We start from the raw sequence: 15,026 nt of genomic DNA, 5'->3' as shown, positions 1-15,026 counted from the left end.
CCTGTCCCTTAGGCCAGATGTTAGACCTAAACCAGCCCCTGTCCTGTCCCTTAGGCCAGATGTAGACCTAAACCATCCCCTGTCCTGTCCCTTAGGCCAGATGTTAGACCTAAACCAGCCCCTGTCCTGTCCCTTAGGCCAGATGTTAGACCTAAACCAGCCCCTGTCCTGTCCCTTAGGCCAGATGGTAGACCTAAACCAGCCCCTGTCCTGTCCCTTAGGCCAGATGTTAGACCTAAACCAGCCCCTGTCCTGTCCCTTAGGCCAGATGTTAGACCTAAACAAGCCCCTGTCCTGTCCCTTAGGCCAGATGTTAGACCTAAACCAGCCCCTGTCCTGTCCCTTAGGCCAGATGTTAGACCTAAACCATCCCCTGTCCTGTCCCTTAGGCCAGATGTTAGACCTAAACCATCCCCTGTCCTGTCCCTTAGGCCAGATGTTAGACCTAAACCAGCCCCTGTCCTGTCCCTTAGGCCAGATGTTAGACCTAAACCAGCCCTGTCCTGTCCCTTAGGCCAGATGTTAGACCTAAACCATCCCCTGTCCTGTCCCTTAGGCCAGATGTTAGACCTAAACCAGCCCCTGTCCTGTCCCTTAGGCCAGATGTTAGACCTAAACCAGCCCCTGTCCTGTCCCTTAGGCCAGATGTTAGACCTAAACCAGCCCCTGTCCTGTCCCTTAGGCCAGATGTTAGACCTAAACCAGCCCCTGTCCTGTCCCTTAGGCCAGATGTTAGACCTAAACCAGCCCCTGTCCTGTCCCTTAGGCCAGATGTTAGACCTAAACCAGCCCCTGTCCTGTCCCTTAGGCCAGATGTTAGACCTAAACCAGCCCCTGTCCTGTCCCTTAGGCCAGATGTTAGACCTAAACCATCCCCTGTCCTGTCCCTTAGGCCAGATGTTAGACCTAAACCAGTCCCTGTCCTGTCCCTTAGGCCAGATGTAGACCTAAACCAGCCCCTGTCCTGTCCCTTAGGCCAGATGTTAGACCTAAACCATCCCCTGTCCTGTCCCTTAGGCCAGATGTTAGACCTAAACCAGCCCCTGTCCTGTCCCTTAGGCCAGATATAGACCTAAACCAGCCCCTGTCCTGTCCCTTAGGCCAGATGTTAGACGTAAACCAGCCCCTGTCCTGTCCCTTAGGCCAGATGTTAGACCTAAACCAGCCCTGTCCTGTCCCTTAGGCCAGATGTTAGACCTAAACCAGCCCCTGTCCTGTCCCTTAGGCCAGATGTTAGACCTAAACCAGCCCAGTCCTGTCCCTTAGGCCAGATGTTAGACCTAAACCAAACCCTGTCCTGTCCCTTAGGCCAGATGTTAGACCTAAACCAGCCCCTGTCCTGTCCCTTAGGCCAGATGTTAGACCTAAACCAGCCCCTGTCCTGTCCCTTAGGCCAGATGGTAGACCTAAACCAGCCCCTGTCCTGTCCCTTAGGCCAGATGTTAGACCTAAACCAGCCCCTGTCCTGTCCCTTAGGCCAGATGTTAGACCTAAACCAGCCCCTGTCCTGTCCCTTAGGCCAGATGTTAGACCTAAACCAGCCCCTGTCCTGTCCCTTAGGCCAGATGTAGACCTAAACCAGCCCCTGTCCTGTCCCTTAGGCCAGATGTTAGACCTAAACCATCCCCTGTCCTGTCCCTTAGGCCAGATGTTAGACCTAAACCAGCCCCTGTCCTGTCCCTTAGGCCAGATATAGACCTAAACCATCCCCTGTCCTGTCCCTTAGGCCAGATGTTAGACCTAAACCATCCCCTGTCCTGTCCCTTAGGCCAGATGTTAGACCTAAACCAGCCCCTGTCCTGTCCCTTAGGCCAGATGTTAGACCTAAACCAGCCCTGTCCTGTCCCTTAGGCCAGATGTTAGACCTAAACCATCCCCTGTCCTGTCCCTTAGGCCAGATGTTAGACCTAAACCAGCCCCTGTCCTGTCCCTTAGGCCAGATGTTAGACCTAAACCAGCCCCTGTCCTGTCCCTTAGGCCAGATGTTAGACCTAAACCAGCCCCTGTCCTGTCCCTTAGGCCAGATGTTAGACCTAAACCATCCCCTGTCCTGTCCCTTAGGCCAGATCTTAGACCTAAACCAGCCCCTGTCCTGTCCCTTAGGCCAGATGTTAGACCTAAACCAGCCCCTGTCCTGTCCCTTAGGCCAGATGTTAGACCTAAACCAGCCCCTGTCCTGTCCCTTAGGCCAGATGTTAGACCTAAACCAGCCCCTGTCCTGTCCCTTAGGCCAGATGTTAGACCTAAACCAGCCCCTGTCCTGTCCCTTAGGCCAGATGTAGACCTAAACCAGCCCCTGTCCTGTCCCTTAGGCCAGATGTTAGACCTAAACCATCCCCTGTCCTGTCCCTTAGGCCAGATGTTAGACCTAAACCAGCCCCTGTCCTGTCCCTTAGGCCAGATATAGACCTAAACCAGCCCCTGTCCTGTCCCTTAGGCCAGATGTTAGACCTAAACCAGCCCCTGTCCTGTCCCTTAGGCCAGATGTTAGACCTAAACCAGCCCTGTCCTGTCCCTTAGGCCAGATGTTAGACCTAAACCAGCCCCTGTCCTGTCCCTTAGGCCAGATGTTAGACCTAAACCAGCCCTGTCCTGTCCCTTAGGCCAGATGTTAGACCTAAACCATCCCCTGTCCTGTCCCTTAGGCCAGATGTTAGACCTAAACCAGCCCCTGTCCTGTCCCTTAGGCCAGATGTTAGACCTAAACCAGCCCCTGTCCTGTCCCTTAGGCCAGATGGTAGACCTAAACCAGCCCCTGTCCTGTCCCTTAGGCCAGATGTTAGACCTAAACCAGCCCCTGTCCTGTCCCTTAGGCCAGATGTTAGACCTAAACCAGACCCTGTCCTGTCCCTTAGGCCAGATGTTAGACCTAAACCAGCCCCTGTCCTGTCCCTTAGGCCAGATGTAGACCTAAACCAGCCCCTGTCCTGTCCCTTAGGCCAGATGTTAGACCTAAACCATCCCCTGTCCTGTCCCTTAGGCCAGATGTTAGACCTAAACCAGCCCCTGTCCTGTCCCTTAGGCCAGATATAGACCTAAACCAGCCCCTGTCCTGTCCCTTAGGCCAGATGTTAGACCTAAACCAGCCCCTGTCCTGTCCCTTAGGCCAGATGTTAGACCTAAACCAGCCCCTGTCCTGTCCCTTAGGCCAGATGTTAGACCTAAACCAGCCCCTGTCCTGTCCCTTAGGCCAGATGTTAGACCTAAACCAGCCCTGTCCTGTCCCTTAGGCCAGATGTTAGACCTAAACCATCCCCTGTCCTGTCCCTTAGGCCAGATGTTAGACCTAAACCAGCCCCTGTCCTGTCCCTTAGGCCAGATGTTAGACCTAAACCAGCCCCTGTCCTGTCCCTTAGGCCAGATGGTAGACCTAAACCAGCCCCTGTCCTGTCCCTTAGGCCAGATGTTAGACCTAAACCAGCCCCTGTCCTGTCCCTTAGGCCAGATGTTAGACCTAAACCAGCCCCTGTCCTGTCCCTTAGGCCAGATGTTAGACCTAAACCAGCCCCTGTCCTGTCCCTTAGGCCAGATGTAGACCTAAACCATCCCCTGTCCTGTCCCTTAGGCCAGATGTTAGACCTAAACCAGCCCCTGTCCTGTCCCTTAGGCCAGATGTTAGACCTAAACCAGCCCCTGTCCTGTCCCTTAGGCCAGATGGTAGACCTAAACCAGCCCCTGTCCTGTCCCTTAGGCCAGATGTTAGACCTAAACCAGCCCCTGTCCTGTCCCTTAGGCCAGATGTTAGACCTAAACCAGCCCCTGTCCTGTCCCTTAGGCCAGATGTTAGACCTAAACCAGCCCCTGTCCTGTCCCTTAGGCCAGATGTTAGACCTAAACCATCCCCTGTCCTGTCCCTTAGGCCAGATGTTAGACCTAAACCATCCCCTGTCCTGTCCCTTAGGCCAGATGTTAGACCTAAACCAGCCCCTGTCCTGTCCCTTAGGCCAGATGTTAGACCTAAACCAGCCCTGTCCTGTCCCTTAGGCCAGATGTTAGACCTAAACCATCCCCTGTCCTGTCCCTTAGGCCAGATGTTAGACCTAAACCAGCCCCTGTCCTGTCCCTTAGGCCAGATGTTAGACCTAAACCAGCCCCTGTCCTGTCCCTTAGGCCAGATGTTAGACCTAAACCAGCCCCTGTCCTGTCCCTTAGGCCAGATGTTAGACCTAAACCATCCCCTGTCCTGTCCCTTAGGCCAGATGTTAGACCTAAACCAGCCCCTGTCCTGTCCCTTAGGCCAGATGTTAGACCTAAACCAGCCCCTGTCCTGTCCCTTAGGCCAGATGTTAGACCTAAACCAGCCCCTGTCCTGTCCCTTAGGCCAGATGTTAGACCTAAACCATCCCCTGTCCTGTCCCTTAGGCCAGATGTTAGACCTAAACCAGTCCCTGTCCTGTCCCTTAGGCCAGATGTAGACCTAAACCAGCCCCTGTCCTGTCCCTTAGGCCAGATGTTAGACCTAAACCATCCCCTGTCCTGTCCCTTAGGCCAGATGTTAGACCTAAACCAGCCCCTGTCCTGTCCCTTAGGCCAGATATAGACCTAAACCAGCCCCTGTCCTGTCCCTTAGGCCAGATGTTAGACCTAAACCAGCCCCTGTCCTGTCCCTTAGGCCAGATGTTAGACCTAAACCAGCCCTGTCCTGTCCCTTAGGCCAGATGTTAGACCTAAACCAGCCCCTGTCCTGTCCCTTAGGCCAGATGTTAGACCTAAACCAGCCCAGTCCTGTCCCTTAGGCCAGATGTTAGACCTAAACCAAACCCTGTCCTGTCCCTTAGGCCAGATGTTAGACCTAAACCAGCCCCTGTCCTGTCCCTTAGGCCAGATGTTAGACCTAAACCAGCCCCTGTCCTGTCCCTTAGGCCAGATGGTAGACCTAAACCAGCCCCTGTCCTGTCCCTTAGGCCAGATGTTAGACCTAAACCAGCCCCTGTCCTGTCCCTTAGGCCAGATGTTAGACCTAAACCAGCCCCTGTCCTGTCCCTTAGGCCAGATGTTAGACCTAAACCAGCCCCTGTCCTGTCCCTTAGGCCAGATGTTAGACCTAAACCATCCCCTGTCCTGTCCCTTAGGCCAGATGTTAGACCTAAACCAGCCCCTGTCCTGTCCCTTAGGCCAGATTTAGACCTAAACCATCCCCTGTCCTGTCCCTTAGGCCAGATGTTAGACCTAAACCATCCCCTGTCCTGTCCCTTAGGCCAGATGTTAGACCTAAACCAGCCCCTGTCCTGTCCCTTAGGCCAGATGTTAGACCTAAACCAGCCCCTGTCCTGTCCCTTAGGCCAGATGTTAGACCTAAACCAGCCCCTGTCCTGTCCCTTAGGCCAGATGTTAGACCTAAACCAGCCCCTGTCCTGTCCCTTAGGCCAGATGTTAGACCTAAACCAGCCCCTGTCCTGTCCCTTAGGCCAGATGTTAGACCTAAACCAGCCCCTGTCCTGTCCCTTAGGCCAGATGTTAGACCTAAACCAGCCCCTGTCCTGTCCCTTAGGCCAGATGTTAGACCTAAACCAGCCCCTGTCCTGTCCCTTAGGCCAGATGTTAGACCTAAACCAGCCCCTGTCCTGTCCCTTAGGCCAGATGTTAGACCTAAACCAGCCCCTGTCCTGTCCCTTAGGCCAGATGTTAGACCTAAACCAGCCCCTGTCCTGTCCCTTAGGCCAGATGTTAGACCTAAACCAGCCCCTGTCCTGTCCCTTAGGCCAGATGTTAGACCTAAACCAGCCCCTGTCCTGTCCCTTAGGCCAGATGTTAGACCTAAACCAGCCCCTGTCCTGTCCCTTAGGCCAGATGTTAGACCTAAACCAGCCCCTGTCCTGTCCCTTAGGCCAGATGTTAGACCTAAACCAGCCCCTGTCCTGTCCCTTAGGCCAGATGTTAGACCTAAACCAGCCCCTGTCCTGTCCCTTAGGCCAGATGTTAGACCTAAACCAGCCCCTGTCCTGTCCCTTAGGCCAGATGTTAGACCTAAACCAGCCCCTGTCCTGTCCCTTAGGCCAGATGTTAGACCTAAACCAGCCCCTGTCCTGTCCCTTAGGCCAGATGTTAGACCTAAACCAGCCCCTGTCCTGTCCCTTAGGCCAGATGTTAGACCTAAACCAGCCCCTGTCCTGTCCCTTAGGCCAGATGTTAGACCTAAACCAGCCCCTGTCCTGTCCCTTAGGCCAGATGTTAGACCTAAACCAGCCCCTGTCCTGTCCCTTAGGCCAGATGTTAGACCTAAACCAGCCCCTGTCCTGTCCCTTAGGCCAGATGTTAGACCTAAACCAGCCCCTGTCCTGTCCCTTAGGCCAGATGTTAGACCTAAACCAGCCCCTGTCCTGTCCCTTAGGCCAGATGTTAGACCTAAACCAGCCCCTGTCCTGTCCCTTAGGCCAGATGTTAGACCTAAACCAGCCCCTGTCCTGTCCCTTAGGCCAGATGTTAGACCTAAACCAGCCCCTGTCCTGTCCCTTAGGCCAGATGTTAGACCTAAACCAGCCCCTGTCCTGTCCCTTAGGCCAGATGTTAGACCTAAACCAGCCCCTGTCCTGTCCCTTAGGCCAGATGTTAGACCTAAACCAGCCCCTGTCCTGTCCCTTAGGCCAGATGTTAGACCTAAACCAGCCCCTGTCCTGTCCCTTAGGCCAGATGTTAGACCTAAACCAGCCCCTGTCCTGTCCCTTAGGCCAGATGTTAGACCTAAACCATCCCCTGTCCTGTCCCTTAGGCCAGATGTTAGACCTAAACCAGCCCCTGTCCTGTCCCTTAGGCCAGATGTTAGACCTAAACCAGCCCCTGTCCTGTCCCTTAGGCCAGATGTTAGACCTAAACCAGCCCCTGTCCTGTCCCTTAGGCCAGATGTTAGACCTAAACCAGCCCCTGTCCTGTCCCTTAGGCCAGATGTTAGACCTAAACCAGCCCCTGTCCTGTCCCTTAGGCCAGATGTTAGACCTAAACCAGCCCCTGTCCTGTCCCTTAGGCCAGATGTTAGACCTAAACCAGCCCCTGTCCTGTCCCTTAGGCCAGATGTTAGACCTAAACCAGCCCCTGTCCTGTCCCTTAGGCCAGATGTTAGACCTAAACCAGCCCCTGTCCTGTCCCTTAGGCCAGATGTTAGACCTAAACCAGCCCCTGTCCTGTCCCTTAGGCCAGATGTTAGACCTAAACCAGCCCCTGTCCTGTCCCTTAGGCCAGATGTTAGACCTAAACCAGCCCCTGTCCTGTCCCTTAGGCCAGATATAGACCTAAACCAGCCCCTGTCCTGTCCCTTAGGCCAGATGTTAGACCTAAACCAGCCCCTGTCCTGTCCCTTAGGCCAGATGTTAGACCTAAACCAGCCCTGTCCTGTCCCTTAGGCCAGATGTTAGACCTAAACCAGCCCCTGTCCTGTCCCTTAGGCCAGATGTTAGACCTAAACCAGCCCTGTCCTGTCCCTTAGGCCAGATGTTAGACCTAAACCAGACCCTGTCCTGTCCCTTAGGCCAGATGTTAGACCTAAACCAGCCCCTGTCCTGTCCCTTAGGCCAGATGTTAGACCTAAACCAGCCCCTGTCCTGTCCCTTAGGCCAGATGTTAGACCTAAACCAGCCCCTGTCCTGTCCCTTAGGCCAGATGTTAGACCTAAACCAGCCCCTGTCCTGTCCCTTAGGCCAGATGTTAGACCTAAACCAGCCCCTGTCCTGTCCCTTAGGCCAGATGTTAGACCTAAACCAGCCCCTGTCCTGTCCCTTAGGCCAGATGTAGACCTAAACCAGCCCCTGTCCTGTCCCTTAGGCCAGATGTTAGACCTAAACCATCCCCTGTCCTGTCCCTTAGGCCAGATGTTAGACCTAAACCAGCCCCTGTCCTGTCCCTTAGGCCAGATATAGACCTAAACCATCCCCTGTCCTGTCCCTTAGGCCAGATGTTAGACCTAAACCAGCCCCTGTCCTGTCCCTTAGGCCAGATGTTAGACCTAAACCAGCCCCTGTCCTGTCCCTTAGGCCAGATGTTAGACCTAAACCAGCCCCTGTCCTGTCCCTTAGGCCAGATGTTAGACCTAAACCAGCCCTGTCCTGTCCCTTAGGCCAGATGTTAGACCTAAACCATCCCCTGTCCTGTCCCTTAGGCCAGATGTTAGACCTAAACCAGCCCCTGTCCTGTCCCTTAGGCCAGATGTTAGACCTAAACCAGCCCCTGTCCTGTCCCTTAGGCCAGATGTTAGACCTAAACCAGCCCCTGTCCTGTCCCTTAGGCCAGATGTTAGACCTAAACCAGCCCCTGTCCTGTCCCTTAGGCCAGATGTTAGACCTAAACCAGCCCCTGTCCTGTCCCTTAGGCCAGATGTAGACCTAAACCAGCCCCTGTCCTGTCCCTTAGGCCAGATGTTAGACCTAAACCAGCCCCTGTCCTGTCCCTTAGGCCAGATGTTAGACCTAAACCAGCCCCTGTCCTGTCCCTTAGGCCAGATGGTAGACCTAAACCAGCCCCTGTCCTGTCCCTTAGGCCAGATGTTAGACCTAAACCAGCCCCTGTCCTGTCCCTTAGGCCAGATGTTAGACCTAAACAAGCCCCTGTCCTGTCCCTTAGGCCAGATGTTAGACCTAAACCAGCCCCTGTCCTGTCCCTTAGGCCAGATGTTAGACCTAAACCATCCCCTGTCCTGTCCCTTAGGCCAGATGTTAGACCTAAACCAGCCCCTGTCCTGTCCCTTAGGCCAGATGTTAGACCTAAACCAGCCCTGTCCTGTCCCTTAGGCCAGATGTTAGACCTAAACCATCCCCTGTCCTGTCCCTTAGGCCAGATGTTAGACCTAAACCAGCCCCTGTCCTGTCCCTTAGGCCAGATGTTAGACCTAAACCAGCCCCTGTCCTGTCCCTTAGGCCAGATGTTAGACCTAAACCAGCCCCTGTCCTGTCCCTTAGGCCAGATGTTAGACCTAAACCAGCCCTGTCCTGTCCCTTAGGCCAGATGTTAGACCTAAACCATCCCCTGTCCTGTCCCTTAGGCCAGATGTTAGACCTAAACCAGCCCCTGTCCTGTCCCTTAGGCCAGATGTTAGACCTAAACCAGCCCCTGTCCTGTCCCTTAGGCCAGATGTTAGACCTAAACCATCCCCTGTCCTGTCCCTTAGGCCAGATGTTAGACCTAAACCAGCCCCTGTCCTGTCCCTTAGGCCAGATGTTAGACCTAAACCAGCCCCTGTCCTGTCCCTGTGTGTGTGTGACTCACGTCTCCATGTTGTCTCCCTCCAGGATGGTCTGTACAGGGAGGTAGCCCATACGAGGGTGCTTAGCGAAGTATCGTTTGGTCCTGAATTTGTTTTTCAGTACCTTGGCAAAGTCCCTCACATCCTCCCCTGACGTAGTCTGAAACACACAGAACACAGACCCCTTGTTCACAGCCCTGGTCTACAGATCCACAACACACACAGTGACACGCCCAAACACACATACACACACACACACACACAGACACCCATACATAATCACACACACATAGACACACATAAACACACACACACATAAACACACACACAGACACACACACAGACACCCATACATAAACACACACATACACACAGACACAGAACAAAGACCCCTTGTTCACAGCCCTGGTCTACAGATCCACAACACACACAGTGACACGCCCAAACACACATACACACACACAGACACCCATACATAATCACACACACACACACACACACACACACACACTGACTTCCTCGTTACAGGTTCATGGCCCAGCAAACACAGGGATTTATTTACCCTCTGTTATAAATACACCACCACACACACACACACACACACACACACACACACACACACACACACACACACACACACACACACACACACACACACACACAGTGTATACATACCGGTGTACAGTACTCCACCATGGGGTATTGCATCTTGTGTCCCTTAGCTACACGGCCAGAGAAGAAGCAGCTTTGACAGATATCATAGTTAAAATGCTTTAAGCTCCGGTACCTGATGAAGAGAGGCAGACAGGGACAGAGGTTACACAGAGAGGTAGACAGGGACAGAGGTTACACAGAAAGGTAGACAGGGACAGAGGTTACACAGAGAGATACACAGGGACAGAGGTTACACAGAGAGATACACAGGGACAGAGGTTACACAGAGAGATACACAGGGACAGAGGTTACACAGAGAGATAGACAGGGACAGAGGTTACACAGAGAGATACACAGGGACAGAGGTTACACAGAGAGGTAGACAGGGACAGAGGTTACACAGAAAGGTAGACAGGGACAGAGGTTACACAGAGAGGTAGACAGGGACAGAGGTTACACAGAGAGATACACAGGGACAGAGGTTACACAGAGAGATAGACAGGGACAGAGGTTACACAGAGAGATAGACAGGGTTAAACAGAGAGAGGGGACACTGGGGGAGGACAGAGGTTAAACAGAGAGAGGGGACACTGGGGGAAGACAGAGGTTAAACAGAGAGAGGGGACACTGGGGGAAGACAGAGGTTAAACAGAGAGAGGGGACACTGGGGGAGGACAGAGGTTAAACAGAGAGAGGGGACACTGGGGGAAGACAGAGGTTAAACAGAGAGAGGGGACACTGGGGGAGGACAGAGGTTAAACAGAGAGAGGGGACACTGGGGAAGGACAGAGGTTAAACAGAGAGAGGGGACACTGGGGGAGGACAGAGGTTAAACAGAGAGAGGGGACACTGGGGGAAGACAGAGGTTAAACAGAGAGAGGGGACATTGGGGGAGGACAGAGGTTAAACAGAGAGAGGGGACACTGGGGGAGGACAGAGGTTAAACAGAGAGAGGGGACACTGGGGAAGGACAGAGGTTACACAGAGAGAGGGGACACTGGAGGAGGACAGAGGTTACACAGAGAGAGGGGACACTGGGGGAGGACAGAGGTTACACAGAGAGAGGGGACACTGGGGGAGGACAGAGGTTACACAGAGCGAGGGGACACTGGGGGAGGACAGAGGTTAAACAGAGAGAGGGGACACTGGGGGAGGACAGAGGTTAAACAGAGAGAGGGGACACTGGGGGAGGACAGAGGTTAAACAGAGAGAGGGGACACTGGGGGAGGACAGAGGTTAAACAGAGAGAGGGGACACTGGGGGAGGACAGAGGTTAAACAGAGAGAGGGGACACTGGGGGAGGACAGAGGTTAAACAGAGAGAGGGGACACTGGGGGAAGACAGAGGTTAAACAGAGAGAGGGGACACTGGGGGAGGACAGAGGTTAAACAGAGAGAGGGGACACTGGGGGAGGACAGAGGTTAAACAGAGAGAGGGGACACTGGGGGAGGACAGAGGTTAAACAGAGAGAGGGGACACTGGGGGAGGACAGAGGTCAGGTGAACTTCAAGGTTGAGGTTGATGTCAGGGAGTTGTGTTCCTGGGATCAACTTTGGGATTGAATAAAGGGGCTTGAAAAATCTGAGGCTACAGCTCAATGACACCCTAAACAGTGCACTACTTATGACCAGAGCCCAATTGTGGCCGCCCAATATAGACAATGGTCAAAAGTAGTGCACTACCTATGGGGAATAGGGTGTGATTTGAGACTTGCCTTGGAGATAGAGAAGGCTACTGAGAAGAAACAAGAGAGAAAGAAAGGGAGAGCCTGTCTGTCTGTCTGTCTGTCTGTCTGTCTGTCTGTCTGTCTGTCTGTCTGTCTGTCTGTCTGTCTGTCTGTCTGTCTGTCTGTCTGTCTGTCTGTCTGTCTGTCTGTCTGTCTGTCTGTCTACCTGAAGCCGATGATAGGACACTCCTTGCAGATGTTACACTTGGCCTGATGTTTGGCTGTCTCAGCAGCCGCCACACGGTGTAAGACAGGCAGCCACACCATCGACTGAGGCTCCAGACGCATCCAGTCCAGGAACATAGCAGCTTCCAGCTCTGGCTTGTTATTGGCCTGTTAGACAGGAAGTAGAATACATAACCAATCAGGAACATAGCAGCCTCCAGCTCTGGCTTGTTATTGGCCTATTAGAAATAGTTTAACACACATACAACCAATTTTGGAAGAGCTACGGTCAGCAAGAGGGAAGGTTTGACTAATAGGACAAACCAGTGGTATTTACAGTCTAAATATGTATAAGATATGTATAAAGTGTTATATTACTCTAGGACAAACAAGCTGTTTTACCAGTTTAAAATAATACAGAACTACAAACTCTCAGGCTACTGTTTTCTCCTGGATTGTAAAGCAGGGGTTTTCCATTCCACTCTACATATTTTCCCATGGCCATATTTACTGCTGGAAACAGATGCAGTGATGACTGTAGAGAAGTTATTTCCACTGGCTGACAGATGGACCATAGATTACAGATCACCATAGGGTAATAGATTTACTGTGGCTAACGCATTCAGTATGGTTATTCACAATAGCTAGCAGGCTAAGTGATGTACTTTGGCTAACACATTCAGTATGGTTATTCACTATAGCTAGCAGGCTAACATATGTATTTTGGCTAACATAGATATCAGGCTAACATATGTACTTTGGCTAACCTAGACAGCAGGGTAACAGATGTACTTTGGCTAACACATTCAGTATAGTGATTCACTATAGCTTGTAGGCTAACAGATGTACTGTGGCTAACACATTCAGTATGGTGATTCACTATAGCTACCAGGCTAACAGGTGTACGTTGGCTAACATAGCCACCAGGCTAACATATATACTTTGGCTAACACATTCAGTATGGTGTTTCATTAGGCTATAGATATCAGGCTAACATATGTACTTTGGCTAACCTAGCTAGCAGGCTAACGTATGTACTTTGGCTAACATAGCTAGCAGGCTAACATGTGTTCTTTGGCTAACATAGCTAGCAGGCTAACATATGTTCTTTGGCTAACCTAGCTAGCAGGCTAAAATATGTACTTTGGCTAACATAGCTAGCAGGCTAACATATGATCTTTGGCTAACATAGCTAGCAGGCTAACATATGTTCTTTGGCTAACCTAGCTAGCAGGCTAACATATGATCTTTGGCTAACATAGCTAGCAGGCTAACATATGTTCTTTGGCTAACCTAGCTAGCAGGCTAACAGATGTACTTTGGCTAAAATGGCTGCTGTGGATAATCTAGAAAGATGATTCCAACTCAGATCTTCACAGCAGTCCTGTCTGATGTCCTTTTTTCAATTTTTTTATTCTAATCTTTTTTTGTATGGTATTTTCAGAGTGCAATGTATAGACCTACTGATTAAATACAAATGACTCTATCTCTACCTAAAGAGACACTTTGTCAGACATTTTCCCACAGTGCATGGTATGGTTTTCCATTAAATGCATGTGATCTGCAGAATGTGCTTAGCACAGTAGTGTGGAATGTGAGGTAGTTTATACGCCTGTATGTTATATGTACATTGTTTGTGTGTGTGTAAGCATGTGTGTGCGTGCGTGAGAGCATGTGTGTATGTGCGTCCGTGCTGTGTGGTGTGTGGGTGTGTGTGTGTGTGTGTGTGTGTGTGTGTGTGTGTGTGTGTGTGTGTGTGTGTGTGTGTGTGTGTGTGTATAGCTAGGACCACAGCTACTAGCTTCACATACAAACTGGAAGCAGCTGCGGACGCTGGGCTCAATGTTGGAGCCCCCGAAGGAGGCCACCTCTCCCAGCTGACGGGGGATCTGGATGGAATCATGGAGGAGAAGACCCAGCCTCCGCTGGTCACAGAACCCTGTAGCACTGGCTACCTGGCGGAACAGGACTGATAGAGGTGGGGGAGAGAGAGAGGGAGGGAGGGGGAGGGATGCAGCGAGCAATGGAGAGAGGTAAATACCCAAGTCAAGAGATACATACCAACATACAAACAGACTAGACCACATGGACACTGTCTCTATATACTAGTTATACTAACATACTAACAGACTAGACCACATGGACACTGTCTCTATATACTAGTTATACTAACATACTAACAGACTAGACCACATGGACACTGTCTCTATATACTAGTTATACTAACATACTAACAGACTAGACCACATGGACACTGTCTCTATATACTAGTTATACTAACATACTAACAGACTAGACCACATGGACACTGTCTCTATATACTAGTTATACTAACATACTAACAGACTAGACCACATGGACACTGTCTCTATATACTAGTTATACTAACATACTAACAGACTAGACCACATGGACACTGTCTCTATATACTAGTTATACCAACAACACACAGCTGTTTGGAGAGGTCTTATGCCAACTTGATGCATGAAAATCTACAATCAAATCAACAATCTGGCCATGGGTTTTTACACTATGTGGTGCCAAGTTTGCTGCTAATATAAAGATCAGTCACTACTTCCATCTGTATTTGTCCTCCAGGTGAGGTAATATAAAGATCAGTCACTACTTCCATCTGTATTTGTCCTCCAGGTGAGGTAATATAAAGATCAGTCACTACTTCCATCTGTATTTGTCTTCCAGGTGAGGTAATATAAAGATCAGTCACTACTTCCATCTGTATTTGTCCTCCAGGTGAGGTAATATAAAGATCAGTCACTACTTACATCTGTATTTGTCCTCCAGGTGAGGTAATATAAAGATCAGTCACTACTTCCATCTGTATTTGTCCTCCAGGTGAGGTAATATAAAGATCAGTCACTACTTCCATCTGTATTTGTCTTCCAGGTGAGGTAATATAAAGATCAGTCACTACTTCCATCTGTATTTGTCCTCCAGATGAGGTAATATAAAGATCAGTCACTACTTCCATCTGTATTTGTCTTCCAGGTGAGGTAATATAAAGATCAGTCACTACTTCCATCTGTATTTGTCTTCCAGGTGAGGTAATATAAAGATCAGTCACTACTTACATCTGTATTTGTCTTCCAGGTGTGCTTTGCAGAGTGAGATGATGCCGGTTTTGAAAGACAGAGTTCTGATTTTTCCACTTCTTCCTCTGTGAAACCAATCAATCATAACAATAAATCAGATGTCAATCAATCATATTAATCAATCATATCAGTCAATCATATTAGTCAATCATATCAATCGATCATATCAATCAATCAGATACTCATCAATCAGTGAGTGTCG

The 15,026-nt window shown here is 50.8% G+C and overlaps 1 protein-coding gene across 9 annotated transcripts in view; it reads right to left on the bottom strand.

Annotated features, from left to right (window-relative positions):
* LOC106592409 (dystrophin) overlaps positions 1 to 15,026 on the bottom strand; it is a 429,474-nt gene that overhangs the window by 20,698 nt on the left and 393,750 nt on the right. For all 9 annotated transcript variants that reach the window (XM_082963707.1, XM_082963700.1, XM_082963702.1 and 6 more), the window contains 5 exons: positions 14,804 to 14,889; positions 13,526 to 13,683; positions 11,716 to 11,882; positions 9,845 to 9,956; positions 9,193 to 9,329 (listed from right to left, as the gene is read on the bottom strand). In XM_082963707.1, coding sequence (XP_082819833.1) covers positions 9,193 to 9,329; positions 9,845 to 9,956; positions 11,716 to 11,882; positions 13,526 to 13,683; positions 14,804 to 14,889 — 660 coding nt within the window. The remainder of the gene's footprint in view (positions 1 to 9,192; positions 9,330 to 9,844; positions 9,957 to 11,715; positions 11,883 to 13,525; positions 13,684 to 14,803; positions 14,890 to 15,026) is intronic.

Source organism: Salmo salar, chromosome 17, assembly GCF_965601325.2.
Source record: "Salmo salar chromosome 17, fSalSal1, whole genome shotgun sequence".
Classification (NCBI taxonomy): Eukaryota; Metazoa; Chordata; class Actinopteri; order Salmoniformes; family Salmonidae; genus Salmo; species Salmo salar.
This window is presented reverse-complemented; position numbering and strand designations above follow the sequence as displayed.